General features: G+C 54.2%; 1 protein-coding gene across 1 annotated transcript; it reads right to left on the bottom strand.

The window, feature by feature from the left end:
* Positions 1-2579: 2579 nt before the first annotated feature.
* On the bottom strand, positions 2580-14965 carry RNF40 (ring finger protein 40). Its single transcript, XM_038539781.1, has 20 exons — positions 14811-14965; positions 14498-14701; positions 13907-14074; positions 13631-13772; positions 12566-12772; positions 11898-12019; positions 11650-11796; positions 11482-11556; positions 10381-10500; positions 10109-10288; positions 9792-9927; positions 8743-8864; positions 8231-8658; positions 8026-8143; positions 7755-7904; positions 7376-7588; positions 7171-7296; positions 6038-6178; positions 5809-5910; positions 2580-3846 (listed from the first exon to the last, which is right to left on the bottom strand). Exons 2-20 carry the CDS (start codon positions 14627-14629, stop codon positions 3670-3672), a joined length of 3006 nt encoding a protein of 1001 aa, XP_038395709.1. The 5' UTR covers positions 14630-14701; positions 14811-14965; the 3' UTR covers positions 2580-3669.
* Positions 14966-15285: the final 320 nt, after the last annotated feature.

Here is a 15285-nt window from a genome sequence, read left to right on the forward strand (position 1 = left end):
ACTGTATAGGGAGGCTCAGAGAAGGGAAGCCACTTGCCCAAGATCACAGCAAGGCAGTGAGGGAAACCAGAACAGCCGGGAGCAGGCTCTGCACCCAACTGAGGCTCTCCTCCCCCAGCACAGGGCCTGCCTGGGCCTGGCCTGGGCTCCACACTGTCTGGTCAGGCAGGACTGCTCTTGCTGAATTCTCAATACCAGGCTTGCTTCAGCACCATCTCCTGGGCCTACGCCTGCCCATGGCCCCCTGAGATCAACACTTGCTCTAATCTGTAGCCTGCCTCTGTCCCACCCAGGAAGCTTTGTCTCCAGTTTCCCTGTGTCTCTCTGACCCAGACTTCTGGGACAGGGTCACTCTCTCCCTCTTCCCCATCTGGAAAGCAAGGAGTGGGGTGAAGTCTATCCTGCATTCTGTGTTCCCTGCCCTGATCCCAGCACAGGAGTCTTTAGTGAAGTGAGGGGACTTCAGGGAAAGAACAGGCACTGGAGCACAGTTATCGGTTCAGACTTAGCAGAAAAGGCTGTGGACCGAGACATGGTACCTGCCACAGCAGATCAGGCTGGCTGGAGGAGGTGACCCGAAGCAGAGAGGAGGGGTTAGGAGTGGAGTGGGGGACAGAACGTATATAAGTTACTTGGTGGTAGAGGAGATGGTTAAAGCATAGAAGGGTAGAGATTGAGGTAGAGAACAGAAGCCAGAGTGTGTTGCCTGGAACTTGGGGGATAGAGCACCATTGGGAGGAGGAGAGTCACGACCTTACCCGCCCCCCCCCCCGCCCCCCACGGTGTTGTTTTTCTAGGTCTGGAACTCAGGAAGGAGAACTGCACTGGAGCACTGGATCTTAGCAGCTTAGCTGTGGCCAAAGCCACGGATAAACATACAGGGAGAGTGGTGGAGAGGAGAGGAAAGGGTGGAGCTTAGGGGTGGAGAATAGGACCAGCAGAAGACAGTGTGAGAACAGTCAAGAGACTGTAGCACCACAGTCCAAGGAAGTTTTAGAGAGTGGTCAGTGTCAGATGCTCTGCTGAACTCTGGCCAATCACACAAAAGTGGCCCTAGTTCTGGCTAAGACAGGCACCTTGACCGCTGAGGCCAACATCTGCTCACTCACCCCTGAAGCCAGCTAAGGTCAGGGTTGTTCAGGAGGAACTTTGGTCTGCCCATCCCAGGGGCCCAGGGTATCAGAGCTGCTGAGGCCACCCAGGACTGCTGAGGGCTGTAAGGGGTCAAACCTGAGTGAAGGGATCTGACCAGCCCCTAAGGCAGAGCCCCCTCAGAAACTCTGGCATCTTTATCCCACTCCCTTGGGCTTGAGCTTGAACAAGGGGTTTAATGTCTACTTTATTAGACACAAGGACCTGAATTTTTACTTTTTCGGATATGGAGACTGACCAAAGACATTTGGGGAGGTAATGTGTAGAGACTTGGATTTACTGAAAGAGCCCGTGCAGAGACTCCTGGGAAAGAGAAGAGTGCTCACATTGGATTGGCTGACCCGGCCCGCTCCGGGCGCCCCCCTTCTCTCAGAGCCGTCCCGCATCTCTATGATGCAATATGCTGCGTTTTTTCCCGGCCTGGCGTCCGCTGCCCTTGGGCGGTGGACACTTCCTCGGCGGCCCGATGCCATCCCCCGCCGCGGCCCGGGTCTCGGCGAGCGTACCCGCCGCGGCCACCCCGGCGCCGGAAGTCACCGTTGCCCGCGTGTCGGTCTCCACTCCAACCTGGTCCAGCCGCTGCTATCCCGCTGAAAGCCTGGACGCCAGGTGGGGCCCGAAGGCGGAAAAGGCCGCGAGCCCCCGCGAGGGTGCGACCGCTGGAAGGGCCGCGCGAAGGCACGACTGCTGCCAAGCCTGCGGCCGCCACCACAACCATGGGCCCAACTCCGGCACTTAGCCGGGTCGGCGCCGGCCCCGGCGCGACCCCCGTCACGGCCGCAGTGAAGGCTCCGCCCACGGACCTGACAGCAAGCTGAACCCACAGACGCCACTCGACACGCGGTTCTCGAGGACAGGGCCAGCGCCCGATGCCAAGTTGCAATGAAGAAAGTCACCCGCTGCGCTGCTCTAATCTGTCCGCCCGCGGGGGAGGGGCGGCTGAAGCCGCTGGGGAGGGACAGCCCACAGCCTGGGTCCAGGCCTGCGTTTGGCCGGCACAACCCGGGAACCAGCTCTCCCCACCGAGGACCTTGTTGCAGGTGCCAACAAGGGACTACATTTCCCGGAATCCAACACGAGGCTCCCGGCATTCCTGCGGCCAGACTGCGAGGGGCGTGGCGAGCCCGGGTGGGAGGGGGCCGGCAGGGCTGTCAGGATCCGGGGTCGGCCCTGCCCCATGGGAGCAGGGGGCAGGCTGGCGACGGTTGGCATCGATGAATGCTCTCCCCCTGCAGACATGCTCCTCCCGTGAGAAGTCTGGGATCCGAGACCAAAGTTAGGTTCAAACGTAACTAGATGCTGGGAGCGGGGTAAGTCGAGGTTTCTGTGCAGGCCTTGGAGTTCACATGCCAGCCAGGGCAGCACCAGGATAAGTGTGGCAGCTAAAATCCGGGGCCATGATTAGCAGAAAGCCTGGCTACTCGCAGTGTCGGCTGAGGGTTGGACGTTTATTCATAACAATCAACAGCCTATACAAGACATCTCTAGAGCAGGGCCTGTGGGTCTGACTGGACCCTTGCACCTGTCAGCAGCTCCACCTTCCAGGTCCCTGCCTGCTGCCTTTACAACCCATGGGAATTTGCTGAGGCAGGCAGCACAGGAAGCGTCGTGGGGACAGGCTCAGTCACAGAGTGTTAGATGAAGCTCCTCTACCTGGAATGATCAGAAGTTGGCCCAGCCACTAGTCTGTCCCTTCCCCTCCTGGGAAGTTCTGCCTCCAGTGCAGTTAAGGCCATCAGAATGAAAGCAGGGTCTGGGCTGGGGACCCAGTGGAGTCAGGAAGCATGAGGTGGGGATAAGGGGGTTCGGGAGAGAAACAGATAGGGGTGGAGGTGGGAGGCTGATTAGAGACTGATGACCTTGGTTCAACACTCCTGAGATGAGGGCAAAATGACTGCAGCAGCCAAAGTTTCCCAAAAGAAAAGGATAGTGCCCCACCCCTCTCAGGGGGTACCTGCTTTGGCCCTTAGCATAAGAGCCAACCAAAGAGCCCCGGGAACTCCACAGGAGGGAAGCCCCACCCAAGCTTGGAAAGCCTCCCTGGGCCCCAGAGTTAAGGCGCTGGGGACACTGGCCCACCCTTGGTCCTCACTTGTGGGTTGGCAGGTAGTAAACCTCCTCTTGGGTAGGAGGTCCAGCCTGGGGGATTTCACCCTTTGGACTAGGATGGGCCCATGGAGATAGCTGACTAGGAGTCAACTCATGGAAAAGGTTTAGGGCCAGCTTCTAGAAGCTCAGTTGAGTGCTCTAGGCCCCTCAGGCCACTCACAGCAGACCCTTCCTGCAGGGCAGGTGCCCCTTAGGCTGTAGCTCTGACTGTGGTCAAAGGTGGAACTGAGCTTGACGGATCTCACTCCCACTAGCATGCACTGGGATCCCCAAACCAACCAGGTGGAGGGGGGCTGGGCCCACAGGGTCTGGAATGGAGGGTAGGGGCCACTGAATGTGGGGTGGGGAGGGACTGGAGGCACAGCCCCCAGGGTCCGTGGGTGTTCCAAAGTCCCCTGAGTTACAGGTTCAGCTGATGTAGACACGATGGAAGTCGTGGGCACCAAAGGCCGCGTTGCACTTGGGGCACTTCCTCTGGCGGGCCTCATAGCGGCCCCGCACACACTCGAAGCAGAAAACGTGGAAGCACTTGGTAAGGACTGCATCCTTCTTGCGGGTGTTACAGCAGGGGCAGGTCAACCGCGCCTGGGCCAGGCAAAGGCATCAGCTCGGGCAGTCCTGATGGCACCCAGACCCCGAGCTGATAGCAGGAGGTCGTCCAGACTAAGCCCACCACATAACTGACTCCATCTAACTCTCCCCGGAACCACGGCAGAACACTCTCCACATGAGCAAACTGAAGCTCAGAAGCTGAGTAAGCTCTCAAAACTAGAAAGTAGTAGAATCGGGATTCTACCCTATGCAGTGGTGGCCAGTGGCCAACATGTCCCTTTTCAAGGATGGCAACCCACAGGCTCAGCCCAGACTCCTCTACGCTGAGGCTGGATCTCTCACCCCTCTGGCCACCTCTGGCAAACCCCAATCCTGGCTGAAGCCGTCTACCTCCTCTTCATTTGTACCTGCTCAGTCACAGCTGGGTATAGCAGTACCACTAGAAACCTGCCGTCTCTGCCCTTAACTGGGCCCACCCTTAGTACCACCCAGAGATTCTGCTGGGTCCCTGGACTCACGCTTCTCTATGAGGTTTTACAAGTCTCCTCTCCTATCCTGATACCTCCCACCAGCCACCAGATCTCACTTTCAACTCCAGGGATTCCCTCAACTCAGCATTCCCCAACATTTTTCCTCTGCACTGCTTGAAAGCCCAGCCCAGCCTAGCCCACCCAGCCCACTGCCCCAGCATCACCTCTTCCCTAGCTTTCACACCACACCACCTGTCCAAGTCCATCTCTTCTAAAGAAGCCCTCCTATCCCCAACCCATGGCTGCCCCAAGCTGCCTCTGCCCCTTCAAGGCCAAATAACAGGCTTCTCTTCTTCTACCTATCATTTAATAAAGCTTTGAGATTCCTAAGGGAAAAGAATGACCTGTCCTTTACCATGCCACAGACCCTCCCTGGGTAACCACAGTTGTATGTGGCTCCCACCACTGCTTCTACTCACAATGCCTCAAGCCCCTGTCATCCAGGGTCCTTCTGCTTTGAGTGCCTTCCCAACCAGCCTCCTACAGGCACCTACCTCATTTTCAATATCCTTGAGACACAACACTGTCCACCAAAACCTGCTCCTCCACAGACTTCCTAATCCCATAATTATGTGCCACTTGTCATGCACCTTGGTTTCTCAAATCAAACCCAGGCGTTCTCAGTATCTCCAGCTCCCTCCATGCACCAATCCACTGCTGAGTCCACCGCTGCCTCCTGAATATCCCGACCTCCTCTACTTGTCTCTAACACCCCAGGCTAGCTCCCTACCAGTTTTTGCCTCAATAACTCCAAAATCTTAACAAACTTCTTTTTCTTTGTCTCTAGTCTTTACCTCCTCTCTGCCAAATCTAATAGCAAATTAGACCACATCACTCTGGTTTAAAACCCTGTGATGTCTCTACTACACTGCTTACAGGATAAGCCAAATAATTCACCTGACTCACAACACCCTTAAGATATGACTGTCCCAGGCCCCCAGCCTTCCTGCTCCCCACAAAACCCACATTCTGCCTTCTAACTACTGTGTCCAGCAATCTGTCCTCCAGCACACCACTCTCAGTGATGGGCCTCGACTTTTGCCTTTTCCGTTGTTGGAACCCTCTTGTCCTCAGTCCTCATAGTCAACCCTCCTCCTTCAGGTTTTCCTTGGATTACATTCCTTTCAGGAAGCCTGCTAACCACTCCCAGAGCTGCCACACCCTCCCAGTCTCTGCCATTGCAATGCTCATCACTCTGAATACGTGACTGCCTGTAACAAATGGTCAGCTTCAAGGAATCTGTAACTAGGGCGTGATCCTAGCCTTTCTACACCTAGCTAGGCATTGTGCCTGGCACAAGTACATTTATGACACTTGGTCAGTTGTTTGACTCTCCATAACCAAAGTTCTGCCCGCTTTTTGCTACCTATTTCTGGGGTCCCCAGACTATCCACTATAGCTCTCACCAATTCCCCATCTAAGATTTCCTGGGTTGATGGGGCACAACTCAATCCCACAGCCCCACCTTGTACTCCTTGATCTCCTCCTGAAGGATTTCATCGGCATCTGCATAAACCTCCACCTTCCTCTGCTTCTCCAACTTGCGTCGCAGCCGTGATATATCCTCCTGGGGCAGAAGGACTAGGCTAAGTCCAAGGGTTCTCCTATTGAACTCCTTTCCCCGATGCCACCTCAGTGAGACCCTGAGCCACACTGCCCCTGCCCTGCACTGCCCCTGCCCCACACGCACTCACCTGAGCCCTCTTGAGGTTGAAGCTCTCCTTCTCACGAGCAGCCCGACTCTCTGCCAGGCAAGGCTGGATCTCTCGCAGCCGCGTCTGCACGTGTTCCAGCTGCACCTTTAGGTCCTCAGCCAGCTGGGCCGCTTCCACAGCCTGAGGTAGGTGGGACAGGTAGGGGTGGGCACCGTTTGCTTGAGCCAGAGGAGTCAGGCGTGTGGAGCCATGGTCCACAGATGCCTGTATCAAATGTTTCAGTGACTCTTGCTCTTGGGATCAAGTCTAGTATCTTCACTGTAGTCCTGCCTCCTAACCTACCTTTCCCTACTTCTATTCTCTGCAGTTCCCCACAAACTTCCTCACTTGCATGATGCTCTCTCCTCCATCTGTGAGCCTCCACAGGGCTCTTCTCTCTGCTCTCCTTAACTCCTCAATGCACATATTTCTTCCTAGTGGCCCCCTTAGGCCTCAGCTTATATTCAGCTCCCGAGGCAGGTTCCCCTATTTTTCTTTCAGAGCACCTTAGCTTCCCTTCACCAGACTTACCGGAATCTCCGAGAACGTATTTTATCTGTGGGATTATTGGTTGGTTATCTGCCCCTCGAGACTGGAAGTCCCCACTTCTAGGACCAGGTTCTCCCCAGCACTTGGTGTTGGGGGTTCATAGTAAGAGCATGAATGTTACCGCTTTTATCAATTAATGAAAGGGTGAAGAAAAAAGCCCAACGGGGAAAGATGAAAACCAACACTGATCTTAAGCCTCTGCCGTCACAGAGACATTCCTGAGGTTTAATACAACAATGCCACAGGGACCAGCATCCCTCCTTTGCAGCTAACCGGTGCTGTGCTCAAGACGTAGGTTCTGGAGCTAAGGAGATCCAGGCCCCAATTCCAAGTCCACTCTTTATTGAGCAAGTCAGCTGCCGGCCCTGAGCCTCAGTTTCCTCACTGAGAAAAGCACATAATAACAAACACCATCTTATAGTTGTTATGAGACCCAAAGGCAACCCGGCACGGACAAACCTCAGCACAAGGACTAGAACACAGTAAGCATTCTCGATGTGAGCTGGGCTGGGAAAGGAGGCACAGCAGGCTTCAGCTGCAAGCCACCTTCCTAGGTTGCTTTCTCCCCTCGGGCCTGGCCTCACCTTCCTCTTGTTGAGCTCCAGGGCTTGGCTGCGCAGCGTCAGCTCCTTCTCCACACCCCCAAGGCTGCCCTGCAAGGCCCGTTCTTTTTCCTCCAACTTTTGCACGGTCAGCAGCTGGGCATCCACCTGAGGTCAGGGGTGGTGACTCAGTGCTGGGGAGCCACTGCCCCTCCAGCTCCACCCTGCGAGCCCAGGTCAGCCATACCTGGGACTTTAGGCCCAGAACTTGCTCGCCCAGCTCATCCTTCTCCTCCCGCAGTAGCTTGTGAATCTGGTTGGCCTTGATCCGCTCTGACATCAGCTTAAAGTTGGCATCATCCTTTTCCCGTAACTGCTGTAGCAGCCGCCCATTTTGCTCCTGCATGTCCTCAAAAGCTTGACCAGTTACATCCATCTCTGACAGCAGAGCTTCCTCTTCCTGCAGCAAATGGACAGGGACGAGATGGAACATGGGAGATGATTGTGAGAAAACCACAGGAAAACAGGGCTGAACAGAGTGGTCCCGGACCGTCTGCTAGAAGCACTCAACAGGAGTTAAGGGAATCCCAACACTCAGAGGCCAGGGGACCACAAGGGGGCCACACCTGCTTGGTAGCACCCAACTTGCGCTGCAGATGTTCGATCTGCTCCTCCGCCTGCCGAATGCGCCGCAGGGCATCCTCATCTGCAATTTTTTTGCTCTCCCTTCGGTCCCTCTCCTCCAATTCTCGAATGCGGCTCCGTAGTTCATCAACCTACAACCACCAGAAAGAGTTAGCTTTTATCACTGCTTCCCGCTGACCTAGGGCTCTGCTCTGGTCAGAATCCCCCAGGGCAGCCTCTGCGCATGCCCCATAGGACCCTACCTGTCCTCACCTCAGCCTTGGCCTTGCGTTCAGCTGCCATGAGCTGCACCTTATCCCGTTGTTCTTTGGGTGCTGACTTGTACATGTCCAGCAGCAGCTTCATCTCCTTCTGGCTTTCCTGGGCCTTCCTGGGGAGGTACAGGAGGAAGGCTTGGTGAATGCGGCTGGAGGCCACTTTGATAGGGGTGGGACAGAAACCAGGAATAGGGCCTCACTTGAGCTCTGCTCGGAGACCTTTGAGGAGTTCTGACTCCTTCCTCTTGGCCTCTTCCACCTTGGCCTTCTCCCGATCAGCCCTTGAGAGAGCTGAGGCTACAGATGGGGGTCCAAGACCAGGCCCTTCCCGCTCACGAAGCTCCCGCTTGGGCCTGGCCTCAGGTTCTCGGCTCCGGGAGGAGGGACCCTGGGAGCCAGGAGTTAGGGCCTGGACATCTTCCTCAGAAGGGACCAGCTCCTCCTTCTTTGCTGAGGAGGTAGTAGTGGTGACACCAGGCACTGAAGCCATCTCCTTCCTGCCATCGGGGGCAGTGACTGGGCCTGGCCCACCCTCTTCTTTCCCTGGGGCTGGGGCACTGAGGCCAGAGTCCTCTGGGTGGCCCAGGTTGGGGACGGAGTGGGTTGAGCCACTGGCCTGGGCCCGGAGCTGCAAAGGCAGAGAACAGGGCTGAGGTGAGACAGTGCTCACTTAGGTCCAGCCAAGGGTTTTCCCAGGCAGCCCCGTCTTCACCTTGCCAATCTCAGCCTGCACTTCCCGCAGTTTCCGCTTGTACCGCTGGGCGTCCCCCTTTAGCTGGTGGTTGTGGTTTTGGAGGCTGCTGATCAGGTGGCGCATCTCTCGGTTGATGGGCCCTGGGAGAGGGTTGTAAAGTAAGGAGTTAGACCGGCCTCTGCATTAAGGGCCTGATCCCTCAGTGAGGGAAGCAGGGGAGCCACAGCCATCATTCCCATTGTAGAGGAAAGGGAAAGTGAGGCCTTACACAGAGTGTGATCTCATTAAAGTGATAACCCAGGCTTGAAGGAAATTCACCCAAAAGTAATAACTTGAGAGACTATTTGTATTATCTCTGTTAATGTAAATTTTTTTTAGTATTTCCAAATTTCCTTCAAAGGAACATATAACTGTAATATTCATCAAACTAAATTAGTCCACTTCTTTTACATATATATATATATACATATATATATATATTTTATTTTTTTTTTTTTTACTTCTTTTATATTTTTAAACAAAGGTGACCTTCTGAGTTTCACTCTTCTGGCCTCCCCATCCAAATCTACAACCCCCTCATCTCCTAACACTTCCTATCTTTCCTGCTTTATTTTTCATGACATATTTGCCACTACCTAACACACATGGTCTATTTTTCACTTTGTTGTCTTCCTCCACTACAATACTATTCCACAGTAGCAGGGATTGTCTGTGTTTTGTTCACAGACAATCCCAAAACCTAGAAGAGAACCAGACTTATAGATAATGTTCAAAAATCTTTGTAAAATGAACAAATACCTTTAAGAGAGAAACACCGTAAGGTCAGAGAACCACAGATGGGGCCAACAGCTCATGTTCTGGCTGTGCCTGCTCTGTCAGCCACCTCAGCTGGTTGTGACCCTTACCATGCCTTTGAGCCAGGTGGTATGATCTCTGTTCTGGCCAGGGAGAGGAGGTTCTGCGAAAGGAAGGGGCTTAACCCCTTGCATCTGGATAAGCAGCATCCCCACACCAGGGACCAGCAATCCCAGATAAGGCCCCACCTCCACCTCGTCCTCACCACATACCCGCCTGCTCGTTGGCTGCCAGGTTCTGTTCAAACTCGATGCGCAGCATCTCGTACTCCTTGCGTACCTGGGCCAGCGTGTCCTCCAGCTGGATAACCTCTGTGCGCAGCTTCTTCTGCAGCCCCAGCTCATCGCTCTGTAGGTTGAGGTGTTAAGGACCCACACAATCCCTCAGCCCCCTGGGAAACTCCTCTCTTCTCCCCCCACCTCAGGCCTCAGTGGCCTAGAACAATCTATTCCCAGGTTCCACCCAGCAGCACACAGGGCCTGCGAAAGCCAGGAATACCTTGACCCTGAGGTCTGCTCCAGGGCCATACCTCCATGTGTTCAATGTGTCTCAGGTGGGAATTCTTGGTAGCCAGCAGCAGCCCCCGGGCCTCATCTAGCTGGGTCTTGACTTGCAGAGACTCATTGTAGAGCAGTGAAAACTGGGCCTGCAGCATTCGGTACTCCCCTGTTTCCCGCACCACCTCCTCAGGAAGGCTCCGCAGGGCCACCTAGGGGTAGGGTGCCCAAGAACAGTAAGAGGATTCAGGGCCCAGTCATCAACTGGCAGGTACAGGCCCTCTTGGTCCTAAAGAGAGTTCACCTTGAGGCGCTCGTTGGTCCGCACAGCGCCCTGAAGTTCAGCCTGTAGCTTCTCCAGCTCTGCCATACGGCTGTTGGCCAATTCCTGGTTTTCCTCCAACTCTGCATTCAGCATCTCGAACTGTGGAATGGGAGGGGCTGTGGGAGGCAGGACCAGGCCGGGATGCGAACTCCCCTCACATCCCCACTGAGTGTGGCTGATGATGGATTCTGAAACTCCCAGACAAGTCAGACCCAAGCACTCTCCTAAGGACTCCCAAGTAAGTGGGAGGAAACAATGAGCAGTCAGGGCTAGGAACTGAGGCTTGTAACTGACAGGCAGTTAGGGAAGCCTTCCTGAGAGACCTGGAGAGGAATCTGAAATAAGGAGTTAACAGGGAACGATGACCCCTACAGCACCAAAAAGATGTGCAATGAGCAAGAAGTGAGAGCTCTCTCAGTGAGACCCTGAGTTCTCTCAGTGCTGTCTTCAGGCAGCCAGCCAAGAATGCCAGGCAGTACGGGCACCTGGGTGGTTCACCAGTTGAGCGTCTGCCTTTGGCTCGGGTCATGATCCCGGGATCCTGGGATCGAGTCCCACACTGGGCTCACCAAAAGGGGCCTGCTTCTCCCTCTCCTATGTCTCTGCCTCTCTCTCTCTCTGTCATGAATAAATAAAATCTAAAAAAACAAAACAAAACAAAACAAACAAAAAACAACCTGCAGCTTACATTAAAAAAAAAAAAAAAAGAATGCCAGCCAATACAACACACTCCCACTCCCATTTGTCTCTCTCCTATCCTTTCTTTTTTGGGGCAACTATAACCACCTGGCGTACTATCTTACTTCCTGTTTCTCCTCCAACTAGAACCTGAGCTCCATGAAAACTTTGTTATTTATCTATTTTGTCCTCTGATACTGCCTGCTTCTGAGCACCATGCCCAGCACTTAATGTTAACAACTACTTACTAAATACGTAAACAAATGAATGAAACAGACCCATGAGGGACAGGGAAGGGACTCAGAGACCATGCAATGGTTTGTCCTTAATTGTGAGGAAACTTTTATAGGTGAGGCAGAGAAAAGGGCACAGGAGGGATGGGAAAGAATGGTGCCTGCTCACCTTCTGCATGCTGAGTGTGATCTGACCCCCCTGGAAACCTGAGGAGCTCCCAGATACGTAGTAGCCAGAGTTGAGCTGTGGAGAGACAGACCGATGGGGGTGGAGGAAAGAAGCGTGGGTTCCGAGTACTCAGCCGTGGCTCCATCTGACCCAGCAACCAAACCCCACCTGCTCCAAGGCCTCCGCCAGGTGTTTATTGAGCTTCTGCTCACGCTTGCGCAGCTTCTCGATGTCCCACTGCAGATCCTCCACTGTCGTCTCCATCTCCAGCACCTTGGTCTCTGCTGATGTCACTTTATCCTGGAGCTCAGAGTACTGGAGACAATGATCGGGTCAGATACTTAGAAGAGAGGACTTGGCTCCCTGAGAGCCTTGGTGCACATCTAACCCAAACCCTGCCCTGGTTGTAATCCCACCTCCAATGAGATGCGGTGGTGCTTCTCTTGTAGCTGGGTGGCCAAGTCCTGCAGCCGCCGGTTCTCACGACCCAACTCCCGGGTACGTGCCCGAGCCACCTCACCGGGGGGCTCACTGTCCCCTGAGAAGGCAGGGCTCGGGTAAGAGCCAAGTCCAGGGCAATGGGGCAAAGTACTAACTCATTCTGGAGTCTGCTATGTGCCCAGTGTGATCCACCAGCTGTCTTGCCAATTTCTCATGACAAAGCCAGGAGTCTTTATCCCCACTGCACAAAGGAGGAAACCAGCTCAGAGAGGAGAGCCATCTGCCCAGAATGCCCAGTCTAAAATGACAGGATGAGGGCTGTCAGCCTGCAAGGCCTAGACACTTACTACTATGCCTCATGAGTGAGCAACTGCAACCAAAATCTGTGCAAAGTGCTCCAAAGAGGTCTTCGGCTGGAAGACAGTGGCCCCTTAAGCATCAACAACTCCTCCCACCCAGCTCACTAGAACTCAACCCCGTGAATCAAAAGCAGAGCCCCCTCTACAACCTACACTTTTCCCTGAGAACGTGGCTGATTCATTCCTTGGAAAATTATGGCTGCCTCTGGGCTCAGGCATTTAGGGGATACAATGAAGACACAGACAGGGATAGACACCTCTGCGGTAGGACACACAAAACTAACCTCGGCTGTATACTCGCTGACAGAGTTCCTCCACTCGGCGCTGTAGGCGGTCTGAGGCCTCTACAACACGGGACACAGCTGCCTTGGAGAACTCCATTCGGCCCTGCAGCTGCAGCTCCACCTCCTCACTACTGCTTGCGCCCAGTGCTACCACAAAAGCCAAAGCTGGCTCACTGAGGGGGGGCCGCAGCTGCACTGGTAGGGGCTCTGCAAGGAATGGACAGACCCTCGTGAGAATCTCACGAGGGGACCAGCAGCAGTTACCACCACTCCATACCACGTTCTAGACCAAGCCCTTCGCCACTCAATGCTCAATGAACCAACACAAGCAATGCCTGTAATACACTGGTATTACATAACTACGGAGGTTCAGGGAGCTAAAATAATTTTAAGGCCACAGGACTTCCAAATCTTCCTCAGAGAAGCCTTTTCTGCCTTCTCTATCTAAATTAGAACCATACACATGAGTGCATATACACGAATTCTCTTTCAAGAGTCCCTATCCTTTTTATTCATGATTTAAAATCACTTTCTCTCTTGGGTGGATCCCTGGGTGGATCCCAGGGCGTGATGCTGAAGTCCCAGGACTGAGTCCCACATCAGGCTCCCTGCATGAAGCCTGCTTCTCCCTCTGCCTGAGTCTCTGCCTTTCTCTTGCTCTCTGTTTCTTTCATTAATAAATAAATAAAATCTTAAAAAACAAAAAACAAAAAACTTCCTCCCTGATGGCAGAGGCAAGATTTCTTATCTTTGTCTCTTCTGAAGCTGTTAACAGTACTACCTATGTAGATAACACAAGATACTGACAGTTTTTTGAACTAAATGAGTGTCAAATACGACATGCAATACGAACCAAGTCACTCAGATTTCAAAGCCTGGGGCCTTACCTAACACTGCACTTGCTGTCCAAACATCATGAAATCGTTGTGTGTGTGTGTGTGTGTGTGTGTGTGTGTGTGTGAAGGGTGGTGGGGAATTCAGTAGAGTAATATGAAAGTTCCCTCCACTCCAGGACCTTTCCCAGAACTTAATTAAGCTGCCCAGATCCTAGGGCTCTGGCCCTACCCCTCAGTTCCGATGTCCCTGGTTCTGTGAGAGGGGTCTCATCACGTGCTGGCCCCTCCTGGGTCCCAGGCGCATCTGTCCCTGAAGACAGCTCCCCCTGGCTCTCATGGTGTCGAAGAAGGGCTTCCACAGTTTCATCCAGCTGAAGGGAGAAAGCACCAAAAACGTTATGAATCTCTCAGGTGCTTCCCAGCATGATACTCCTTTCCCAGCAGAGTAGTCTGAGGATTGGCAGCTGGATCGAGGCCAGGTCTTGGAAAGCAGAGGGGCATCCACCTGGGCCCAGTAGCGATTGACAATGAGCAGTGTGGCATCATCTGTGGCCTGCCGCTTCTCCAGCTTCTCAATTCGTTCTCGGAGTTCATCTTCACAAGCCTGTCGCTGTTCCAATCGCTCTGCTAGTTTCTTGTTCTTGAACTGCAGAACCTTCAGGTCCATCTCCTCCTACCAAGAAAAACAAAGGGGCAGAGGAGAGGGTCAAATAGAGCCCAAGAAACCAGTCACAGAGAGAGGCAAAAGAGAGCAACTGGAATGGACACAGCAATGGTATCCCCAGACTAACCACTAACAGAATTTAAAGAGGTTCTGACACCCCCAGAGAAAGCATCTTGATTGTGAGGAGGGTCAAGTCCTGCTTTTGCCTCTAGCTCTCAAGTCTTTGACAACTCACACTCCCTTTGGGAACCTGTTTCCCTATCTGTAAAAGGAAGGCAGACGTCGTGTTCTCGGTTTCCTTCAACAGAGGATTCTGTAAAGTGGCTCCTGCTAAGCTTGGGGAGCTAGGATGTAAGGTTCTGGACGATCTGGGCGGAAACCAGAGATGGGGAGGCTGGCAAGTTGTGAGGACTGAGGCAGGAGCCCACGAACCGTAGAAGAGATGCCCCCAAGACGAATAGGCTCTATAAGCGTGGTCGTGGTCTTCTCCTCGCGGCTCAGCTTCTTCTCTGGGGGCCCTGAGCCCCCGTCGCCGGCGGCGCGTTTGTTGCCGGGTCCAGACATGGCCGCGGCGGCGAGGAGCGGCGCAGGGTCTCCCGAGGGACGTCAAGCAAGCGTAGGCAGCACTTCCGTCACCTGCAGAAGACAGAGAGCAGAGATGTGGAGGCGGCCACTGCTCCGCAGCTCCAAGCCTTCCCCGCACACACCTGATGGATCCCTCCCCCGCCAGCCCCGGGCCCCTCACCCGCAGCAGGCTCAGCCTAGCGCCATCTTGGACTTCACCGGACGTCACCGGCCTCCTCAGCCAAGAGCGCAAGCGCCGCAGGCAATGCCGGATGTGGCGAAACTTCATTTCCTGTTTCTATTGGTCGCGCTTTGTCCCGCCTCTCGGGTCTCCTTTGGTTTCTTCCTGAACACCTCCTCTCTCTCCCAGTGATTGGCCAGTAGACAGTTCCCGTGGCAACTGACACCACACTCACAACCCCTAGCTCTAAGGGCATCACCGGCATCCTGTTAGCCGCTTTGAAGCCAGGGCACCCAGACGGCGCCTGAAACTTATTGCGCATGTGCATTTCCTTCTCACTGATTGGCGAGCGTCCTACCCTTGCTCCCTCCCACCACGAGCTCCCTTAGCAACGGTCGCCGTTGAGACGGAGGGAGACGCCCCCTGCGGATTGGTTACACCGGCCTCTCTGCGGCGTAGATTGGCTGAGGCGTCG

This window comes from Canis lupus, chromosome 6 (assembly GCF_011100685.1).
Source record: "Canis lupus familiaris isolate Mischka breed German Shepherd chromosome 6, alternate assembly UU_Cfam_GSD_1.0, whole genome shotgun sequence".
Lineage (NCBI taxonomy): Eukaryota > Metazoa > Chordata > Mammalia > Carnivora > Canidae > Canis > Canis lupus.